The following is a 24,079-nucleotide window of genomic DNA, read 5'->3' on the forward strand; positions in this document are numbered from 1 at the left end:
AGAGCGCGCAAGGGTCAAAGTGCCTAATATCGCTAATTATAGACCGGAGAAGTACGCTGGTCGGATGACCGAGCGCAGCTCTGATGTGATCGAGGTTTGGTTACACAAGTGGGAAGAAGCCTTCGCCATTTGTGAAATTAGATCCGATCTAAAGAAAATCCGCGAGGCCACACACCTGTTTATTGAGGCAGCGGACAGATGGTGGATAAAGCAACAGAAGCATCAAGTTGCTCCAACCACCTGGGAAGGGTTCAAAGCGGAATTCAAGAAACACTTTCTCCCACCTGATGAAGAATCCCGAGCTTGGGATGCTTATAGAAATCTTCGTCAGAGGAGTCTGTCAGTGGCAGAGTACACTGACAAATTCAGGGAATGTGTCATGAAAATAACAGACCCTCTCCCTATGTCGGTTCAGTTAAAAGACTATATCTATGGACTGAACGACAAAATCAAAATGGAAGTTCGGGCTAAATATGTGACTACATTAGATGAATCTATAGCAGTAGCCCTGAACTATGAGGATGCCAGAGGCAGATCTGGTGGATTTGTGCAGGGAGGGACTCAGTATGAGCACCCGAGAAAAGGGGGATTTCAGAGGAAATGGATTTCAAAGACAAGTGTCTCGCAGCCAAGTGGCCAAACCAAGCAGGTGAAGCCGGTTGAGGGACCAGTAAAGACAAGTACCACCATTGGGGTGAAAAGGAAAATAACTCCAATGGCAGCCCGGGCCTGGTCAAAGTCCTCGTTGACCCCTGAACAAAAAGAGAAAGCTAGAAAAGAAGGATTGTGCTTCGGCTGCCTTCAGTGACATCAGTGGAAGGATTGTCCACTGAATAAAGACCGTCGCACGGCTAATATGATAATATCTGAATGCGACGTAGAAATGCAGGAGAGTCCCAATGCGGAACATATGCAGATGCAACTGGCGGGACCTTCTCAGAGGTTAGTACCTTGTTTGTTATGTGTATCTGTTGCTAAGTTAGTGACGAGTGCACCTGATAACATCCTATCTAAGCCCGCAGCAACGGGTATACGGCCTTTAATGATACGGAGTTAATTAAAATGAAAGGGCAAGTGGCCAGTCATGATGTCATTGTGTTGTTTGACTCGGCGTCAAACTCCAAGCTCGTGAAGAGGCTGAAATTAAAGACAAGTCCATCTGACTATGCGTATACAGTCAGGATGGCAGATGGAAGTTCAACTGAAGTATGGGACCAAAGGGTTACCCAGTTGGAACTTCGGATTCAGGACTATGCTGAGAAGCTTGATTTTGAAATGACCAAGCTTGCTCATGCAGATATAGCCCTGGGTATGGCGTGGCATTCTAGGAAGAATCCAGCCATTGATTGGAAAAAGCACGTATATCAATTCAAGATGAATGATGTGCTTTGTCTTACGAGGTGAAAAAGATATACCTCAGGGACCGTTGGTTTCCGTGATGGAAATCAGAAAAGCTCAAGTAGAGTTTTTATTCCTTTGCACAGCATCGGTAGAGCCGGTGGATGATTCTTCGGCTAGCACTGATGTTACGCAAAGTGGTGAGATGGCCAAGCTGGCTAATCTTATAACAGAGGAGTTCTCTGAATGTTTTAGGGATGAACTACCTTATGGGTTACCTCCAGAGCGGAAAGTTCAACATAAGATTGAACTAATCCCGGGAGTAGAACCTGTAAATAGACCTCCCTATAGAATGAGTTTTGCTGAAGAAGCGGAGGTGCCTAGACAACTGGAAGAATACCTCAAGTTGGGGCAGATTCAACCAAGTTTCTCACCTTTTGCTTCGCCAGTGATATTAAAGAAGAAAAAGGATGATACGTTTCGCCTCTGTATAGATTACAGAGCATTGAATAATATCACTGTTAAGCACAGGTATCCGATGGCTCGGATTGATGATTTGCTAGATGCATTACATGGAGCCGTGATTTTCAGTAAGATAGATCTTAAGTGTGGCTACCATCAGATCCGGATTAGAGCCGAGGATGTGCATAAAACTGCTTTTAGAAGCAGGTTTGGTCATTATGAGTTTTTGGTAATGCCCTTCGGACTTACCAATGCTCCAGCAACCTTCGTCATGCTTATGAACGATTTACTACGTCCGTATATCGGAAAGTTCATAGTACATTTTATTGACGACATCCTGATATTCAGTAAAAGTGTTACTGAGCATCGTGAACACTTAAGGATAGTGTCCAGTACTTTGAGGAAAGCCAGTCTTTATGTGAATAAAAAGAAAACTATACTGTGTATGGTTACGCTTGAGTACTTAGGGTTCATAATTACTCCACAGGGGGTAGAAATGGATCCGAAGAAAGTAGCTGCGATACTAACTTGGCGAATCCCTCAGAGTCTGACCGCGAGTCTGACCGCGTTGTGATCATTCTTGGGATTTGTCCAGTTTTATAGAAGGCATATCAAAGGATATTCCGGAATAGTATCGCCATTGACTGATCTGACCTCAGATAAAGTACCTTTTATTTGGGGACAGAATCAACAGGAAAGTTTTAACACCATAAAACAAGCTGTGGTCTCAGGACCGGTGTTAAAAATAGTTGATCCCCAGAAACCGTTGTTCCTAGAAACCGATGCAAGTGGCATTGCGGTAGGAGCAGTTCTCCTGCAAGAGGGAAGGCCAGTAGCCTTTGAAAGCAAGAAGCTTTCTCCCTCTCAAAGGAATTGGCCAACTCATGAATTGGAGTTGTATGCTGTTATCCATGCTTTGAAAACATGGAGACATTATTTGTATGGTTCAGAGTTTTATGTGGATGTGGATCATGATACTCTGAAACATTTTTGTAAGCAGCCTGACTTGAGGGGCCGCCAAGCTAGGTGGGCAGAGCTCATGCAGGAGTTTAATTTGATGATTCGGTACCGAAGAGGAAAAGATAATAAGGTGGCTGATGCGTTGTCTCGCATTATGCACAACCTGAGTTTCACGGTATTAGAGAGTGCTCTAATGACCGAGATAAGAGAAACTCAAAGGGTGGACGAGTTTGTCTAGAGCTTATGGCCTAAGGCTCATGTGTTAAAACCCGGGGAAAGTGAAAAGGATGACCTGGCATCCAGGAAAGGCCAAACTTATGCAAGATATACCATAAGGGATGGTATGCTAGTTAGAAATAGCAAGGTTGTAGTACCTGGTCAGAATGATCTCAGGCAGAGAGTCATTCGACAATGCCATGACAGCCCGTGTGCGGGACATCCAGGTGTCGAGAAGACATATGATCTCGTGAAGCGAGATTTCTTTTGGCCAAAGATGAAAAAGCATATTCATGAATATGTGACACGGTGTTTCTCGTGTCAGGTAAGTAAGGCCGAGCGGGTGAAGCCACCCGGACTTTTACAGCCCTTGGAAGTACCACTAAGTAAGTGGGAGAGCATTTCCATGGACTTTATTGTAGGGCTACCTGCAACACAAGGAGGGTATAATTCTATCCTTGTGGTGGTTGATCGTCTAACCAAGATGGCTCACTTCATTCCGACTAGAGAGTCTGTCAGTGCCCCGCAAGTGGCGGATTTGTTCATTAGACATATATTTCGTCTGCATGGATTGCCTAGATCCATAGTGTCAGACAGAGATGTCAGATTTACCGGTCATTTTTGGATAGCGGTATTTGAGACACTAAGGACTGAGTTGGGAATGAGTAGTGGGGATCATCCTGAGACGGATGGTCAGACGGAGAGAGTCAACCAAACTTTAGAGGATATGCTGAGGGCATATGTGTCATTGAGGCAACATACATGGGACAAGTGGTTGCCATTGTTGGAGTTTGCCTACAATGATAGAAAACATTCCTCTACCGGGTTCAGTTCGTTTGAGCTGAACTATGGTTATAGACCAGCCAATCCGACTATAGTTGGAGTACCTCAGACAGTGCCTAGTGCCGCGAACTTTGTAGTTCAGATGCAGGAGATGCTAGCACTTGCGAGAGCTAATATCCGTCAGGCTATGGATAGAGCCAAAGTGTATGCGGATGAAAATCGGTCTATAAGAGTATTTGAAGAAGGAGAAAAAGTTTTTCTCAGAGTTCCTTCGAACTCGAAGTCGTTGACTTCAGGAGAGTGTGCTAAGTTATCACCTCGATACTGTGGGCCGTGGTTAATTCTAAAGAGAATAGGCAGTGTAGCCTATAAATTAGAATTGCCACAGGGGTGTAAGGTGCACCCGGTTTTTCATGTTTCGCGCTTAAAGAAATTTTTGCATACAGGTGACTCACTAATCGAAGGTGTGGTTTTGTTTCAGGAGATAGAGGATATTGCAAGGCGCCAGCCAACAAGAATCCTGGACCGAGGAACAATGCAGATACGAAATCGGAAGATACCCACGGTGTTGGTTGCATGGCATGGTCAGCCTCTATCGGAAGCTACCTGGGAATCCGTATACCAGTTACGGAGAGCGTTCCCAGATTTCATCATCGAGGACGCTGATGCTTGAAGAGGGAAGGAATGTTATGCTCTAGCCGGGTAGCATGACCTCGGATAGATCGGTGGGCATTTTCTCTTAGATGACCAACTTTTGTAATAGTTAATGTGCGTAATTGAAATGGTCAAGAGAAGTAACTGCCAAGGTCCTAGGTGAGGGCGGAATGGCATTGACTGGATAGTTCTGGGTGCTAAGGCCTAGGTGCACCTAAATGTGCAATAATGCCAAGGGGCAAGTGGTTTTTAATGTGCCCCAAGAGAGGGGTAAAAAGGTGCACCAAGTGAAGAGGCTAAATTGATGACATTTGGCAAGGAGAACTATCTAGGAAATTGAGGGTCTCATGGATAGGTATGAATGAAATAACGTACGTATCTGATGATTTATGATTCATGAGAATAGGCTGGGTGGAATAACTCATAGCCATCGCCCGTGATTGCTTCAACGAAGGCAGAGATTCAGGCTACAGATAAAAACGTGGATAGATAATATCATTGACAAGCATACCTTCATAGGGTATGGGCCTTGCATAGTTGGAGGTTGCCAAGGTTGGCATTAGAGTCATCCGAGATTGGGATTCGCACAGCTTAGTAAGCATGCATATCTAGATGGTTTGACATCCAAAATGTTCAGATGAACCACCTTCCCCCCTTTCAGTAGAGCTTGTATGCCCCATCCTTCCCAATTCTCCGAGATGAGATCAACCGTATCATTTAGTTGGATCTACACCAGCTCTATATGTAACGGACTTGGGATAGAACCAAGAGTTGATCCAATTCTTCCATAATAGTTTCTTGAAAGTATCAGAGGATGGAGTGATTACCAGGCCTCAGTATCGAGCAGACAAATTAGGTCTCACATGCACTGAAGATTGCCATCGGACAAATGCGGATCTTGTCCCATCAGCTGAGGATCGAGACAGTGAGAACTACAAGCACACTTAGAGGGAAACAGATTTGTAGGCTATGCACATTGGCAAAGGTGGAGACAGAGGAGCACTTCCTATGTACTTGCCCCACCTACTATGAGATATGAGGACGGTACCACTGCCTCTTTCAAGAGGGACATGGGTTCGGGCCACTCTCCCAACTAATCCACTTCCATGACCAAGTCCACTTTGACCTCTACTTGATGGAGATTCGGTGACATAGAGAGACCTTATGGCAGCAGATCAGATAGCAGGACGTGACAATACCACAAGAGACAGATCAAGCATAGCAACATGTCGCTCAATTTCATGCCTTCGAGTCAACCCCAAGACACATTGGGTGTAGAGAAGGAGATAGCCGACATGAGGGTAGCATGGATCAGTGGGAAGAGACGGCGCAAGCAATGGAGCCAACGATTGACCAGACCATGCCCAACACTGCTCTACTCAAAAGGCACCGTCGAAGCGGAGGTGTCACTCTTGATATGGCCCATCGATACAGAGATCACCGAGACCACACCTCCTGCCGTGCAGCGAGAGAGGGCTTGATAGATGCAAATACGAGACATTTTGTGTCTCATCTGAGAGCCACCATGGCATCCATATATATATTTGGAGCACTAGCTTTGTTTTTTTTTTTTGCAAATAAGAGTTTGATTATATTATGATCATAAGCTTTGTACACATAAGTTCCATAAGACAAAAGAATCCTCTCTAGAGAGGAATAACCAGTATGTAAATAAAACATTTCCTGCTCAGAGGAAAAAGGCCAAAATCTGCTTCCCATAGTGACATAACGGCTTCCTAATAACTTCTGGGTAGAAGGAAAAAGTGAACAGTCAGCTTGCAGGTTCATCCTTGACAGGGAATAAAGAAGGTAGGAGCTAGGCTTACAAGTCTATGCTGGAGTTGGGACATTCCCAGCATCTTTGATGTGATCATCCAATTCAACCTGTAATTGAGAGATCTGCTAATTAAACTTATGAATTCCCTGATCGAGCAAAAATTTGGCCTGGACCACAAAAGGTAGTAATCAATTAGTAGGAACAGCAACATTCTTTCCATACCAATTCAAAAATAACTATTCAGCACAAATGAAGTCATTATTAAATTGATATGCATTCCTGGCAATCCATATAAACCACATTGCATGTGCTCTGATATTGACCCATATGGCATAAGGTAGCTTGAGTGCATCTCCCAGAAGAAGTGATTTCCAGTTGATTGGTTCCCCTAGCATAAGCTGAATCACCTTCCAAACTTTCCTTGCCCGGGGGCAGGAAATAAACAAGTAGAATATGTCTTCTTTGAATCCCAAGCAAGATTTACAGGTGCCATCTCCCTAGCCAATCCTCAAGATTCTGCAGTTTGTTCAGACAGCTTTATGAAGAATTAGCCACAGAAGAGTGGATATTTTTCCTAGTATCTTTCTGTCCCAGATAAGTGAGAACCTGATATCCCATTTTGTTTCAGTATCAGATAGTTTCCATGCATTGAGGATGAAAACCACCTCTTCTATGCCCTCAGAAGGAGTAGGTATGGGTAAGAAAGATGAGCTGTCAACCCAACTAAATTCTTTGGTGAGGTTTAAGACCCTGCCCCCTTTCCAAGTAAAATTTCCCTCCCATAGTTGTACTCTACTCATGACTAGCTCTTGATCTGCATTATTGAGTCTGAATTCCCTTCTGATATCCAACCATGTCTTCCATTTAGAATTGGCCTTGTCTCACAAATCTCATTAAGTACTAGCCCTTTCTTTGATAGTTGCCAACCTTTTAGGAACTCATCATCAATTAGTTCTTGTTTAGTAAAGAAAACAGATACCCAAATTGAGTCCAAAGTCATGAAACTCCCTTTACTAAAGAGGACTATCTGGTTTTTGATCTGTTCAAAAGCCCCCCATAGAGTTTTCCAGAGTTGACTCCCCTTGGTCATACAAGGCTCAGGGTTGCCAATAGCAGAGAGGATAGGAAAATCTTTCCATTTAGGAGCCCTGTAAGGTCTGACAAATTTAAAATTTCTAAGCAGAAGGTTGGCCTAGTCACTGTCATGAGAGGTGATAGCTTTTATAATCCAAGTGGCAGCAAGTTTGTAGGCAGCCAACTAGATATTGACTACTCCCAATCCTCCTTCCTTTCTCGGTCTGATGCAGAAGAACCATTTAACCTTTGAAAATCTCCTTTTTAGATCACTTCCCCTCCATAAGAAAGATCTGCATATTTTGATGAATTTTTCTAAGCCTCTTTTAGAGGAGCACCAACAAGAGAGATAAAAAAAAGCAATTGGGTAAATGCAATGGTTTAAGACAACTCTTCTCCTTGCAAGATTGACCTGTAGCCCTCTGAGTGTATTTTTTTCCTGAATCTGTCTAGGAACCACTCCCATTTGTCCTTCATTTTAACATTAAAGCCCATAGGAATACCCAACAACCTGAAAATTTGATAGTATTTTTTTGCATCCCATCTGATCCAAAAACATTTGAGAGCCACCTGAGAGCAGAGCATACCCTGTTTTAGTGTGGTTTATCTTAGACCCTGATGCCATACAAAATATATCCATACATTTTATTGCCCCTTGAATGTCTGCATCTGTATTTCTGATAGTTAGTGTTGTGTCATTTGCATTTACTAAATGCTTTCCTGAGGGGAGCTCAATACCTCTAATTGCACTCATGGATACTTGGTCTTTTATTAACCACCCCAAAGCATCAACAACTATAGCAAATAATAGAGGGGCCAATGGGCACCCTTGTCTTATTGATCTCTTCAAAAAGAAACTTTGAGACATTTCTCCATTTACACATACCTTTGCTGATGTATTGAAAAGCAGTAAAGCAACAAATGATGTGAACTTTGTCCCTAGTCCCAGATTCTTAAGGGATTGTAAAACAAAATCCCAATTAAGTCTATCATAAGCTTTATCAAAGTCAATCTTTATTAAACACACATCTTGTTTAGTTTCATGAGCATGGGTGCATCCTTCCCATAAGTTTATGATTGCCTCCAACAAGTGTCTGCCTTTGATAAATCCTTTTTGTTCCTACAGGATCCAATTATTCATCTTGTTTCTCATTCTTGATGCAAAAGCTTTGGGAAAGATCTTGTGCGAGCACTATAAAATGGTTAGAGGTCTCCAATTTTTTAACACTGTCCTGTCCCCATCTTTTGAAATGAGTTTAATAACTCCTCCATTTAGATGATTGGGTAAGAATCCCTGCTAAGCACTCTCTCTCCAAACTGCCATTAGAGAAGGGCCCACTGTGTCCCAAAAAAACTTGTAAATTTCTACTGGAAGACCATCCTCCCCTAGAGTTTTGCCATCAGCCATAGAGAAGGTAGCCTCTTTATGTTCTTGCAAAGAAAGGTCATTCTCTAGCTGCATTCTGTCCAAGTTAGAAACTGTACATTGTCTGACTGTTTGGCATCTATTTCTAGCCTCCAAAACCTGTTCATCACTTGGATCAACTGTGCTGAGTAAATCCTTCAAATGATTAACAATAATCTCCAAATTTCTTCCTCTGTTTTGACCATATCACCATCTTTCTTCTGCAACAGAGGGATTTCCTCTTGGTTTCTCTTTTTTCTGATTCTCATAATGTTTTCTTTGGTTGGTCTGTCAACTTTTCCTGCCCACCAATCCCTAAATTATATTTTAGCGTTTTGAATCTTGATTTGTTCTTGGATTCTGATTTCCTTTCTTTTTTCTAACAATTGTTGCTGGGCATTGCTGTCCTTCATTCTTGCTCTCTCTTCTAGTTGTTCCAGCTCATTCTTCAACTTATCTATCCTCCTTGCCCTGAAAGCAGCTCTACTTTTTCTAGCCTCTTTTAAAATAGCTTGCACATTTGAAACAGCATCTTGCCATCCCTGGGAGCAAGAGTCTGCAGAAAAAAAAGCCATATTCCATCTCTCAATGATCTAGTTCTGCACAATCTGAGGTTTGAATAGAGAGGGGTCTGCTTTAAACCATGAATTGCCTTTTCTACAATTTTCCAAGTCTATCCAAGCTAAGACTGGCTTATGATCTCAAAGAGTGAGAGAGGAGAAAGTTCTTTGCTTGACTCCCAAGGCTTGATCTAGCAGAGATTGGGCAGCATAAACTCTATTCAATCTTGCCTCTCTTCTTAGCTCACCTATCTGTCTGTTGCACCAGGTGTATATGCTAGTTGAGCCTATGTCCACAACTTGAAGATTTTCCTTGAGGTCTTCCCAAAGTTGAAGTTCAGGGCCTCTAAGCACATACCCTTTTTGTAACCACCTATCTCTTGAGCTCTCAACCATATTGAAGTCTCCTAGTATCACACAATCACTGCCCAAGTTCATCATTGAATCCCAAGTGGATCTTCTGTCCATTGTTCTAGTTGGGAGATAAACTGAGACCACTGTAAAAGATATTCTTTTTAACTTGCATTCTAGAGCAAGCCATCTGTGATTTACATCTTGTTGGCATTTGAGAACACAGTCTTTGTAGTAAGATAGGATTTCTATTGCAGTTCCCCCTCTACCTTCTTCATGATCAGTATAAAACTAGACCCTTCTATTATTAATACTTTTGAGTCTGTTTGCCAATACATCATTAGTGACTTTCACTTCTTGCAAAACAAGAAAAGTTGGGAAAGAGAATTTCCTCTCAGCCAGTTGGCTAACTCCTGACCTCTCCATGGGTCAGTCAATCCACACACATCAAATGTGCGGAATGAGTAAGGGCTACTTACCATTCTTACTTTTTTCCTTTTTTGCCTTGGGGGCAGGGCTTTTGGAAGGGGCACTTTTGCCTTTGACCTGAGAGATTCTTCTCTTATTTTGAACTATGGCTTGAGGTTTTAAAGGGGCTTCAATATTCTTTTCCTGTTTTTGAACCAAAGGGAGTTCCTCCTCTGAGTCTCCTAACTCAAAGTTACTCATGCTAGCATCTTGCTGATTGACATCATCTTCAAATTCCTTGGACCGCCGTCTAGGCTTAACCTCATCCTCTTCCATCTTAGCATTCTGAATCGATTGCTCAGTTTCTTGATCTAGGTCGCCAGGGGAAAAGTGACTCTATCCTCCCCTATGTGAACCTTAGAATTCTTCATCTCCTCTGCCACCTTGTCTGGGACATTGCCAATTTCTTTTTCTGCACTCTTATCATGTGTTTGACTTTTATGTTTGTCTTTTACAGTCCAATTGGACTTGGGGGCTTGATTAGCCTATTGCTAGGGTTGTTCCTGAGGTTGCTTAGGCTTGTTTCTTTTGAAGGGACAACTTTTCACTGTATTGCCACAAAAAAACAGGAGTTAGGTAGGTTCTTGTAGACCAATGGTTGTTCCATGAAAATACTCCCATTCCTATTGACAATTACCAGGGTGTCTGGAAGATCTTCAGCAAGATCCAGCTTGACACACACTTGAGGATGTCCTCTAGGATTGATAAACTGCTCTTTTTCTACATCAATGACCTATCCTAAGCTTCTACAAAGATTAGGAGCTTGATTGACAAGAGAGAAAGGGAGGCCAAGGAGTTCAACCCACACTAGAACAAGGTAGATTTAGGCTTGTCTGGGTTGAAATCATGGGTCCAAAATTCTAAGTAGAGAGGTTGATGTCTAATAGTCCAGAGGGCATGGTGTACAGCTTTCCAAGCCATGTCTTCAGTCTCAAATAAGAATTAAAAAAAACCTCTTCTTAGGAACCTCACACTAGTGACAACTAACCTTTTCTGATCTAGTTGTTCCTCAACCAACCCTCAAGAAAAGCAACAGGAGGTCTGGGTCCAGGGAGATAACCAATCAATGTGTGGGATGAAAGCCAATCTATAGACTGCTCTAGTCTATCCTCATCCAAGAAAGCAACCACTTTACCTTTAGTAAATGACTTCTCCTCATCTTTAGATTGCTGAAGCTCTTTCCGATGTGATCGTGAATCTGCTGGTGCATTGTCTTGAGCTTGGAGTCTGTTGCTTGCTGGCTTGGATCCTCCGTCGGCACCGTCATTGGTGATACCTGCATTGGAGGTTGTTTAGCTCTCTGGGTGGGAGTTTGCTCTGCGCCCATGTGTTGAGCTTGTGTCGGCACTCTTGGCGGTCGGTTGTAGATTTGTTTTTTCTTGACTCTGTAAATTCCCCTTCCTCGAGGAGCTTGAGTCCATGGATCCTGTCTTCCATCCATTGGCTGGGACCTCTCCAAACTTTCCTACTGCACCCCGGGGATCTCCGTTTGTGGCTCGTTGTAGGGAGAAGCTAGATCTCTTATCAGTTTCTCCTTTTCCGCTGTTGCTAGCAGCGCCAAGAGGACTACACGTGAACGGCGGGGTGAACAATCCTCCTCTAAATTCATGAACCACGCCCACGTATGAGGACCTTGTTGTCTTTTATGAGGGTCTACTATCAGTATCTGGCAACTGGCGAGAGTGTTTCTAGTGCCTCGTAACTCATTCTCCTACGGGGCAATGTTGTTAGCTTTGAGCAAGGGAGGAAAATGGACGGAAGTGACCCATGCAATGTCAGCATCCACGTTTGGATCCCAAAAGTCATTTTCATGATGATCATCCATAACGAATCCATGCATGAAGGAAGGCGTCACTTCGTGTGTCAATTCAGTGGAGGTTGAAGTTGGCTTTGGGAGGAGGATCCTTTCCTCCCGTATCAGTCCCCATTGGAGCACTAGCTTTGAGTGTCTGAGTTTTGAGATTATTAGCCTAGCTTAGTACTCAGAAAGGGCCTTAGCGATCCCTTTTCTTCAGCCCACACAATGCTTGTATGAGTTACTTTCTTGATTGTATTTTGTCTCATAGGGCCGTGAGGCCTTCCGAAGATGTTAATATAATTGTCTTTCTTTCTTTCTTTCTCATCCATCCACCAAGGCAATGCACATGCAAGTCATCACACACTATCCTGCCTCAAGCCTTCAGATGTGCAGTGATACTAGTAGGCCATATTCCAGCTCAAGAGGTATACCATCCCTCCATATATGCCTGCATTTGAAACCATAATTCTCCATTCTCATGACTATAGGGAGGAATATGTTACAAGGCCACCTATAGGTAGGCAATGGGAGGTCTGCATGCAGACATAAGTCCATCCACAGGTGGACAACATGCAACCTTTATACAAACACGTGCCCAACCATAGGCAAACATCAGGCTGCCCATGAGTGGACCCCCAGTGGCTATCAGGTTGCACAACAACGAACATGTACTCTTTTTTGTTGTTTCCTTCTCAATACAATAGTTCACTAACTTGTTTCCCCTCCATTGTTGTTCATCTCACTTCCATTTCTCACAAATTGGTATGAAAGCAGGTTGCCTTTCGCTCCCCTGTGCCTCCCCACCCTCAAGAAGCAATTCTCTTGTGAAAACCCACGATTTCATTGCAAGAAATAGTGTTAATTTTGTTGTTCTTAAGGTGTTTGTGCTGCTACGTGCGTGTTTCACATTTCACGTCTCCTGGAGCTGTTTCTAGTCATCACGATTACTGTATCCCTACCTTATAGCACCTATATGGACTTATACAGACTTTCTTTGTGCCGCCGCCACCTATTGCAGATCTGTTAGTCACATTCCTGCATTATTTTTTCCCTGTTTTTGAGCTGTTGCAGCTGTTCCTAGCAAGGGAGATCTGTCTTGGAGTGATTACAGACTCGTTTTTAGGGTTTCGAATCTGTTGTAGAGCCATTTTTGGGGTTTCAAATCTGTTCCAGACCCATTTTTAGGGACTCAAATTGCTTTTTAAGGGTTTCATACAGGCTGCCTCTTGTTTTACGTTCTTGCAGCGAACCCTAAGCTGGAAGTAACATCTGATGCAGTTTTGAACTGTGTTAACCTATTTTGGAGTCGTTTATCAAAGGCATTAGGAGAGAGATTTCTCAGATTTCTAGATCAGTCTGTCAGGGATACCCTCTAGCTATGAGCACTTTTCTCATATCTCAAGCTGATATTTTTTGGGCTGAGACTTCTCCTGAGACAGATGAGGAACTCCTGGATTATGAGTTGGCGGATGACACTGCTGTTCTTTTGGATGCTACTCCTCAAACTCTTATATCTTTCACGGAAGCCTTGGATTTGTTTTGTACTGCAGCTCGTGCACACATTAATTGGAGCAAATCAAATGGCTTATGGATTAGTGACGAGGACACTCTAGATTGGGGGGCTGAATTTGGATTTACTTGGATTCAGAGGGGTGTTACCATCAGATATTTAGGTTTTTCCTAGCCTCTAGAGGACTGGTTAATTGGAATAAATCAAAAGGTATTTCAACAGGTGCTACTGTATTATTGACAGAGGTTTTGCTTGGGTTCCCAGAGGCACTCCACTAGATATCTTGGCTTTCATGATATATCTTCGGCTCAACAGTTTGCACCTACGTTGGATAGTATACAAAGAAAGTTAGTATATCGGAGCACCACTAGACTTTCTTTGCCCGATAGAGCACTAGTGTTGAACCAGATGCTTTCGGCTGCCATGTAGTATGTGGCCTCTTGTTTGTGTTTCCATGCAGACAACATTAGATGAGGTGAAGAGGCTGCTCAGGAATTTCCTATGGAGTGGAAGGGATGGCTCAGTGGATACCAGCAGAGATGAAGTATCTTAGGAGACTCTCACTCTTCATCACAGAGTGGACTAGGGGTTCTTGAACCAGAGCTTCAGAGCATGGCACTCCTAGTCAAGCTTCTTGTTAGAGACTTGACTCTAGAGAACCAAGGAAGCAATTCTTGCTTCATGGTATTCTTCAGTGTACATCACGAGCAGCTGGATAGTGGATAGGGAGTGACGGCTGGATTTTCTAGGTGGACCACCATTGTTAGCCACCTCACTCGATGGTAAGGAGACTCATCTAGTTTTGGGATCATTTCCGTCAGGCTCTCATCGAAGCAGTACCATCTACCAAGGAGGAGTTAGCCAAGTGGCCTCTTTTTCTTACCCTCAAGTGCAATATCAAGACGTCACCCCTGGTAGTGAGCAGAGATCCAAATTGGCACGATGGCAATGTCAAGATTTCTAGTATTTGTGACTAGTTAAATGGAGGTCACAAGGAGATCATCACTCACGGATATGGACCGCTTCCCCAAGTTGTTGGTACTAGACTCTAAATCATGAGAGCCATTCCACAGGCTTGGAGAGAGACCCTTGTTGATCCTCACTACCCTCAGACCGAGTTCAAATGATCTAGGTGTTTCAGCAAGCAGGGCATAGTTTAGGACTGAGAGAACCAGCACCTTTCTATACTTTACATTGACCTACTGTAAATTAAAAGTCTCATACTTTCTTTGGTTAACTATTTATAGATGTATTCCCATCGGCTCTTGGCTTCAACAAATGGCAAGCCCTCCTATGAGATGCCAGCTTGCAAAGGAAATTGTTGAGTTTATTGCCAGGGTGGTTTCCATAGGAGGTTTTCATACATTACCTCTACGTCCTTTACTCTAATGTGGGCAGTAGCTCTTTGGTGCAAAGGGTTTGGTGCCTTTGGTCTATAAGAGTCAAAGATAGGTGACCATGCCCTCTTCATGCACAAGCGTTATGAGCACCATGGAGCCTCGGGATTTGTTGTTATTCCCCGTGATCAAGACCCACCACCTTCCTCACATGTGGGCTCTGCTTGGGAGGTGGTTTCCAGCATTACTTTATGGCAGCTGTGGTGTTCAAGATGTGCTCAAGTCATTGGTGGATACTCATCCATTGCCACTGATATACTAGCTTCCATTTGGACTGATCTCATTTTTACTATACGGAGTTAGAGGCAGAGATGCAATGGGACCTATGCAGCTTCTAGAGAAAAATTATTAGCAATCATGAGGACCTGGTAATGTTCCTTGCTTTTCATGCTACTCCACTTGGGATGCTGTGATATTGTAGACCACCCCCATGGTTGTTTATTCATATTGTAGAGGCTAGGGGTATAGTTCTCACTCTGACACCTCTGTTTTAATTTGTTTTGAAGGGAATAAATTACTTCTTATTGCAAAAACAACAACAAAGGCAGAAATTGGACAGCAAAGCAAACAAACGCGTCTTCATTAGGTACAATGAGCAAAGGGTACATGCTGTACCACCTTTGAATCCTGCAACATAATCATTTGTAAGATGAAAGAAAGAAAGAAAGATAGATAACTGCCTCCAGGACGCCTCGCGCAAAGTACAATATCAGAGTAACTCATGCTCACACAAGCCACTATGGGCTAGGACAAAGGGCTCACTAAAACCCTTTGCTGACTACTATACTGAATTAACCTCAAAAACGCAAACTAAAACTCAAAGCTCAAAGCTAGAAGCTAAAAGCTAATGCTCAATCTCAAAGTCAGAATCAGAACAGATAGCCAGGTGCCATGGTGGAGCTCCTGTGACCTGCGAAAATATCTTGTATCCATGTCTACTTGGTCATCTTTTTTTCTTTTTTCTTTTCCAAACAAAGGAACCTTCTATTAAAGCTTGAAAGACTTCATAGAAAACAACAGCCCCGAAGGTGCTGAGTATGGAAAAAATCGGAAAAGGCTGAAAGAAAGAACCGGCCTGTTCCAGAAAAACCCAGCTCACTATCTAGGGGATCTCTGGTACTGGGGCTAACAACCAAGTGGGGGGCCTATACAACCAGTGAATACCTCGCGGGGTGAAGATGTAGAAAACTCCTGCAGGCCAAGCCTTGCAGAAATGAGCACGCCTCTCGATAGTCACCCTCGAGCCTAGAGTCCCACGCTCCCAGGTGAACCATAGAGTGTAAATGATATCCTGCCAAATGGCAACTAGGGTAGCCAAGGGTGGAACCAGGTGCTCACCCATCACAAGACTGCAACGAGCCACCCAAATGTTCCAAGCCATGATGCTGGCTACCACCTCCCAAACACTGTCCTCCCTAGGAGAAGGAGGAGCTAGGCTCTCAGGAGGGACTGCCTCGTGGAGTGCTATCCTCTAGATGCTCTGACCCTGTATCCGGTAGGCTGGGGAGATCTCATCAATCTGAAACGCGTGTCCTCCCTCTATCAACCAAGCCACCATCCCCCACGTGTAGTCTCTCTGAAGACTCTGTATACGTGTCCTAATCTTGAGGGTTCCCATCCAAATCCTCGTTGTGCTACGACAGCTCCACGGGCAGTGCACGATAGTCTCTAGGACACCATCGCTACAGCAATGGCAGTGCCCCTCCACTCGCATCTGCTTCAACCACGGTCCGATGGGCAAGCCTCCGTGGGCAGCCAGCCAGAAGAAGTATGAAATCTACTTCAACCACGGTCCGATGGGCAAGCCTCCATGGGCGGCCAACCAGAAGAATCTTCCTCAACCGCAAACTGGACCACAACCGCGTCCAAAACTTGGAGCGAACATCCCGGGGCACTCTCTGGGTCACCCAATGCCTCTCCCTTGAGGGGGTCCACCTCCATGAGTCCATTTGAAGCCTCCTACCGATCCGTGTGGTGTAGGAAAAGAAGGGCACCTCATCCACTTGCTCGGCTAGGCCGCCCCTGGATGGCCAGAACCACTCTTCCGAATACCACTGGACCTCCCTCAGGGGTCTACCCTCCCACAGCCAAAGGCGCCGTCTAAGGGCGTCCTGCTTTGAGATACTGGGAGGGTCAATGTGCCACTCCTTCTGCAAACGTCCCACCACTCTGATCATCTGCCAATGAATCCCATCAAGACTCCCATCCAGCTCGGGGTCTCTCTCAGTGAGTGGTTGGAATAGGCCTCAAGGTCCTACACGGAAGAAGCCGGGGTGTGTGCTGCCTTGCTGCATCAACATCCTCAAGGGAACACTAGTCTTGGAAAACTGCCCCAACCATCTGCTGTCTCTCCAAACGCGAAGTCCTCCCCACCACTAGGACTCAAGAATGGCTAAGTCAATCTTGGCCATCCGTTGCCTTGCCCCTCGCAGATGCACTAGGGCATCAAGCCTCGCCTCTGCCTCCATGGGTAATCTGCTCCAACGGCCAAAGGACCCTGCTGGACCACTGTCCCACTGTGCCCAATGAATGTGTGTCCGCTGTCCGAGCATACGTCCCTCCTGATCTCAAATCTCTGGGTGCCACATAACGGGCTGGCGCTCAAACTCCTTTCTGCATCTGGGCGGAGCACGGATGAGACCCCCTACCAGTCTCAGCCAAACCCTGTGAAGGCTCCTCATCAAGGGGAAACCCTTCCCCATAAGAGGGGCCTCTGAGAAGATCCATCTATGTGAAGGCTGCACTGTCCCCCAGTGCGTGGGGTGTTCCTTAGAAGCCCTCGCTGTAAGAGGAGCTTCCAAGGCTCTGCACCTAGGGTGAGGCCACGAACCACCAACTTGCCCAGAAGGGCTTTGCTCTGCATCTCCAGATCAATGATACCCAAGCCTCCCAATGCTTGCGGCGTGATCACCGTCTGCCAAGCTACTCGGGCTTTAGCGCTCCTCGTGCCGTCTGAACTCGCCCAAAGGAAGTTCCGTACCAACTGTCGGAGCTGCCCAATGCATCCTCTGTGAAAACACCAGCAGGAGGCGATATACCAAGCCGTGGCAAGAAGGTCCTGGTTTGCCACTAAGGCGTGACCTGCTAGGGAGAGTTTGGTCGAGTTCCAGTAGAGAAGCTTGCGCCGAACACTCTCAAGGACCGGGGCAATCTGCTACTCTGCTATAATGTCAATACCAACCTGACATCCGAGGTATCTCGCTATCTGGCCCTGTGGTATCCATCTGAAGCCAAAGTCCCTCCCCCACTCACAGATCTCTTGTGTCTCCTCAAAGCTTGTGAAGAAACCTATGGATTTTGTCCAGTTGATCCGTGCCCTCGAGGCCTCACAACAGATAGCCAGGGTGCCCATGACTCTCTCTAGACTCGCTATGGTTCCCTCAACATACAAGGCCGTGTCATCTGCAAACTCCGAGTCAAGTAGCTCCTCCTCCTATCTTATTGGGAGCCTCAACCCTGTGAGACCCGCCACCTGTGATCTCAAGTAGTAGTCCAAAGCCTCCGCCACAAAGAGGAAGAGGAAGAGGAAGGAAGCAAGTGGGCAGCCCTGGCAGACCGAGTGAGAGACAGGAAAGGCCTCACCCGTGTGTCCTCCGATAAGCATTTGACTAGAGCTCCCTGCGTATAGCGCTACAACTCCTCTGACCCATCTGTCTGAGAAACCCAATCTCCACATAGTGCCCTCCAGGAAGAACCACTCCACCCTCTCGTAGGCCTTCTCAAAATCCAAGAGAAGGACGGCCAGCGGCTGTGACTCCTCCTTGGACCAATCCACTACCTCTCAGAATGCGAAGATGTTGTCCAGGATGCAGCATCCTGGACAAACCCAGTCTGTGTGTCGTGGATGATGTCGGTAAGATGAGGCCGTAACTGCAAACTCAAGACCTTGGCGAGGATCTTATATGCAATATTAAGCAGAGTGATTAGTCTCCACTGTCGGATGTCTTACCTATCTCCCCCTTTCGGAACCAAACAAATCCACCCCCTGCTCAAGGACTGAGGGAGAAAGCCTGTGTCAAAAATCTCCTGACAAGCTAAACGGAAAGGGGTGGAAATAATCTCCCAGAATTTCTGGAAGAAGGCCGGAGTCAAGCCATCCTCACCTGGGCACTTCTGGATCGGCAGAGCCTCGAGGGCTTCCCAAAGCTTCTCATCTATAAAAGGCTCCTTAAGTCTGCTGCATAAATCCTGCGAGACTACTGTCGGAACGTGATCCCAAACTACATCTCGGGCCACAAAACTGGCTGGAGTCATCCTCTCCGTCTGAAAGAGCTAACTGTAAAAATCGGTGGTCAGGTTTAGAATCTCCTGCGGGTCTCAGTGTGCATGATGCCCTGCGAATCGCTGAGATGTTGCAGCTGTGTACCTGTCGATCGTGGCCCAATGGTATGAAAGAATTGCTTCGTCATCCTGTCTCCCTGCTACACCCACCGAGTTCTTGATATCACTAGCGACACTCAATAAATGGAATGTGCACTAGCTTGATGTCAAGAATGCATTTCTCGATGGTTACCTAGACGAGGAAGTCTACATGTAACAACGAGTAGGTTATGTTGAACCAGGAAAGGAGAATAAGGTTTGCCATCTCAAGAAAAGTTTCTACGGCTTAAAGCAAGCACCCAAAAGTTGGTACAGTAGAATCGACAAGTATTTTGCTGATTTGGAATACATGAAGTCCAATGTAGATCATACTCTCTACTACAAAGTTCAAGGGGAAGACATTACTATTACACTTTTGTACGTAGATGATCTGATTGTGACCGGAAGCAAGGATAGCTTCATCAAAAAGCTAAAACAAGACTTATCTGCAGAGTTCGACATGAAAGATCTTGGACTATTGTCTTGGAATTGAGTTCTGGAGAGATTCAGACATCACCTTTATGAGTCAGCTCAAACATGTTGGCAGTCTGAAGAAGTTTCATATGGCAGATTGCAAGATTGTAACCACTCCCATGGAACAAAGTTTGAAACTTACTAAAGATTTAGAAAAGCCTACAGTCAACGACAGATACTACAGGCAGCTCATTGGATCTCTTATATATCTAACTATCACACAGACAAATATTTGTTATGCAGTAAGTTCACTAGCACAGTTTATGGCAAATCCAAAACAGTCTCATTAGAATGCAGCCAAAAGACTCTTGAGATACATCAAAGGTACAAGACAGTTTGGGATAGAATACAGAGGAAGTCATCCACGGTTGCATGGATACTCTGACAGTGAGAATGCCGGAGATCATGAGACCAGGAGATCCACACAGAGATATGCATTTTTCCTTGGTCAAGGTGCTATATCATGGTTGTCAACAAACAGCCAACTATTTCTTTATCTTCGACTAAAGGAGAATATAGAGCACTCACTACAGGTGCATGTGAGGCTATATGGCTCAGAAGACTATTGTCAGAAACAGATTACTTTGATGAGTCAAAGCCAACAACAATATACTGTGATAATCAATTGGCTCAAGCATTGGCTAAGAATCCAATATATCACTCCATGACAAAGCACATTGATGTCAGAGAGCACTTCATTAGAGAAAGAGTGTTACTTGGTGACATCACACTGCAGCATTGTGATAGCAAAGAGAATGTTGCAAACATCTTTACCAAACCACTCAGTAAAGAGCTTTTCGAGAAGCACCGACAAGCTCTTGGTTTGACGCAGAGGAAGGACATTCCCATTAAAGAGGTGTGATGGAATATAATGCTCAGTTCTTCTTCGATTCCCCAGAATCATCATCCTGAGGGAAGGCCTACTTCATGATGTTGATCTTGAGGGAAGGTATTGAGAGATCACGCTCAACATCATGTGAACATATGTGCATAGTACTAATCCAATAGAGTGCTATAAAGGAAAGGGTTAGATGTCCTAACCCTAAATGGGTTTGTACATGTTTTACATTTTCAACTAAATTTAGTGTACAGTTAGTCATTTGTGGTGTGCTCTCTAGCTGTGCCCTCTCTCCTCATCTCCACTCTTCTCCTCTCCCCTCTTCATATTTTGTCAATTCCCTCCTTGTTCAGAGTGGGGGCGCGACCTACAAGTGTCACAGTTGACACTTGTTAGATGTAGAGTTGTGACCAAGAGACAGCACAGGCCCACGCCCACAAACAGTCGGCAGCATTCTATCTCTGGTTTTATGATCTCCCTTCCCCATCCTTGATGAGGGGGAATAGAGTGGATCACACTTGTGACATTGGAGCATATTTCATTTTGTACTCATGTGACAGACTATCTGATGATGATCATGATCATAGTGATGATGATGGAGATGACTATTACTCTGATATGACTATGTAGCATGTATCTTTTGTTTTTCTGCATGGGTGTTGATGCTCGATAGTAGCTCCACCCTTTCAGCTTGCTCGTATTAGGTTTTCTCACAGCCTTATAGACCCATCGGTCTTCTGAAGACTTTAATAAACTTTCTTTCTTTCTTTCTTTCTTTCGGGCCACTACAATAATGGAATTTTTGTGACTACAGCTACCTCGCTCAATTTGTATCCTGGCTGCTGTTATAAATTTCTGTTCTGATGCATGCACGCAATATCTTTTTGATTGACCTTGCCCACTCCCTTTTTGTTAAAGTTATAGATGAATCTTTCCCTGCAATCAAAGAGGGGGAAGTAAACAACAATAAAGAATATAATTTCTTTCTCTAGAGAAACAAAGAATAGACGTACGCCTAAAGAAGAACATTAATTGCAATAGGTCTTTGTCAACAAAATCTCTCCTCTTTATAAAGAGAAATTAACAATAAATTTTTTTTGCATAGAACAATTGAATACATTTCACCATTCTCATTATTATGTTAAAACACTCCATATGTATATGACAAAGATGGGGCTCCGAATTTCAACCTGGCAGTGAAGTAATCACGAGGCTTGTCAACTTGTGACGCAAAACCTATCAAATGCCACATATAAAGATGATTAGCCCGTACTTACTAGGTTATCATTCACTTATAAAATCATAAGCACTAGATCACTTCCTTCAATAAAATAATAGAGATTTCGATCAGCATAAATTTCCCTGAAACCCCTCTGAAGGAAATGTGCATATTCTGACATACCATGCCCTCAGCGCCTGCTTCAAACCATAAAGAGCCTTTTTTAGTTTGCACACAAGCTGCTCTCTCCCTGTCTATACAAAGCCCTCAGGCTATTGCACATAAACATCCACCTCCAGAAAATCATTCAAGAATGAGGATCACACATCCATCTGAAAGAATGCTGATTTCATATCCATCTGAAAGATTGGCCAGCCCTTCTGTGCTGCAATATAGCAAACAGTTCTAATGGTACTGAGTTTTGCTAGAGATGAAAAGGTTTCTGTTAATCAATACCTTCAACCATTTTGCAACTCTTTGCAGCAAGCCTTGCTTTGTATTTCTGTATTTTATCATCAGAATCCCTCTTGATCTTGTAAATGCATCTAGTGCATATTGCTAATTTACCAAATGGTAACTTACATAACTCCCATATTTGATCCTTCATGATGGAGTTATATTCAGACTCCAGGGCATCTTGCAATTCCTGGCTTTTGACAGCTTCTGTTAAAGAGATAGGTTCTTGCCCTTTCTATTGCATCCCTCCCACAAATGATGCATGCTGCATCTCATCTATAAAAGCTACATGGGAACAACTAGAATATATCTCAATGATCTTTTCACTCTCTGAGATATTCTAGGTCCCTCTGATGTTATTTGTGGATTTTCCTGTATTTCAGAATCTTTTATTAAGTCCATGTATCATTTTGCAAGCTTCTTGCCAGAGGGGATTCCTCCTCAACCATCTTGCCAGAGGGAATTCCTCCTCAACCATCTTCTGCTTATGCTTAACAAGCTGTTCTTCTTTTTCTACTGGCTTGCCTTTACCCTTGTCAGGTTGTTTGGCTTTTCAAACTCAACCTATATCTGTCTCTCTTCTTCAATATCCAAAGAAATTGGCTGCTCCTTTTGCTGCTGTGTACCAAGCTGAGAAACATCAGATCCATGAAAAATAACATCCTTGCTGAATATCAATCTCCTATCTTGCATATCACACAGCCTATATGCTTTATGTCCACATGCATAACCAACAAAGATGATTTGACTAATGTTCTTTATGCTTTATGTTCACCTGCATAACCATCAAAGATGCTTTGACTGATGTCAAATCCAATTCTCTTCTCATCTAAAACATGACCAAAATCTTTACATCCAAAGATCTTGAGATGGTTTCCTTCCAATGAAGGCCTCCTCAGGAGACAGGTACTTTATTCAATAATTACACAGCTGTATTTACAGATATACCCTACAGATATTTTGGTACATTCTTATCCTGAGCACAGCTCTAATAGATTCCAGTATTGTCATGTTCTTTCTTTCAGCCACCCGGATTTTGTAGAGGGGCTGCTGCATATTCTCTTTGTATGTCACATTTTCTGCAGTAATCAATAACCATTGCAGATTTATATTTTCCACCACTGTCGAACCTGAGAACCTTAATCTTCTTGCCTACTTGATTCTCTACCAGGTTTTTAAACATTTTGAGATAATATAAGGCATTGGACTGTGCACCATCATGAACACCCAAGTCTTCCTGGTGGAGGATTCATCAATGAAGGTGATTAGCTATTGAGTACCTCCCAGAGATTTGACCTCAACGGATCCCACTAAATCTATCTGCATGAATTCAAGCACTTCTTTTGCTCTGTGTGCTTGATCTTTTGAAAAGGAATCTCTAAGTTGTTTTCCATAACAACAGGGCTGACATAGTTTCTTGAACTTTCTCAGTGACATATGGTAGCCCAAACATCATCAGTTCTCTATGAAGCATTGCCAAGCTTTCAAAATTTATATGTTCAAAGCTCATGTCCCAAATCCCAGCTTTCTCTTCTTCCTGTCCCAAATTCCAGTTTTCGGATTTAGGGTTTAGGGTTATATGTTCAAACCTCCTGTCCCAAATGACTAGCAACGGCAGCAGCTTCTACAACCAAGGCTACAAGATTCAACTAAGGCACGCAACTGCAATCAAGTCGCATAATGTGCAAAAAGCATAATGTTTGTGGACCATTTAATTATGAGGCCCCAAAATGAGGTACATGTGTAAATGCATTAATACATTTTTGAATATGTATGTCATAAATATTTTTGAATACATATTTGGCCTTTTACATACCTCACAATATATCCATCCAAAAAATCATAAAATATCCTAGATATAGATCAATGGTTTATAGAGACATAAGAAAATATCTGGGAGTAACATTACACGTCTACATGCTCTCACTTTGGATAAACCACGAAACAACAGATGTACAAACATTGGAGGCAGATTCTAAA

The 24,079-nt window shown here is 43.8% G+C and overlaps 1 protein-coding gene across 4 annotated transcripts in view; it reads right to left on the reverse strand.

Moving 5' to 3' along the window:
• LOC147894017 (choline monooxygenase, putative (CMO-like)) overlaps window positions 1-24,079 on the reverse strand; it is a 192,885-nt gene that overhangs the window by 111,558 nt on the left and 57,248 nt on the right. For all 4 annotated transcript variants that reach the window (XM_087386195.1, XM_087386192.1, XM_087386194.1 and 1 more), the window contains one exon: window positions 21,615-21,660. In XM_087386195.1, coding sequence (XP_087242321.1) covers window positions 21,615-21,660 — 46 coding nt within the window. The remainder of the gene's footprint in view (window positions 1-21,614; window positions 21,661-24,079) is intronic.

Source organism: Dipteris shenzhenensis, chromosome 15, assembly GCF_047967505.1.
Source record: "Dipteris shenzhenensis isolate YYH24624 ecotype China chromosome 15, Dip_SZ_1.0, whole genome shotgun sequence".
NCBI classification, from domain to species: Eukaryota; Viridiplantae; Streptophyta; class Polypodiopsida; order Gleicheniales; family Dipteridaceae; genus Dipteris; species Dipteris shenzhenensis.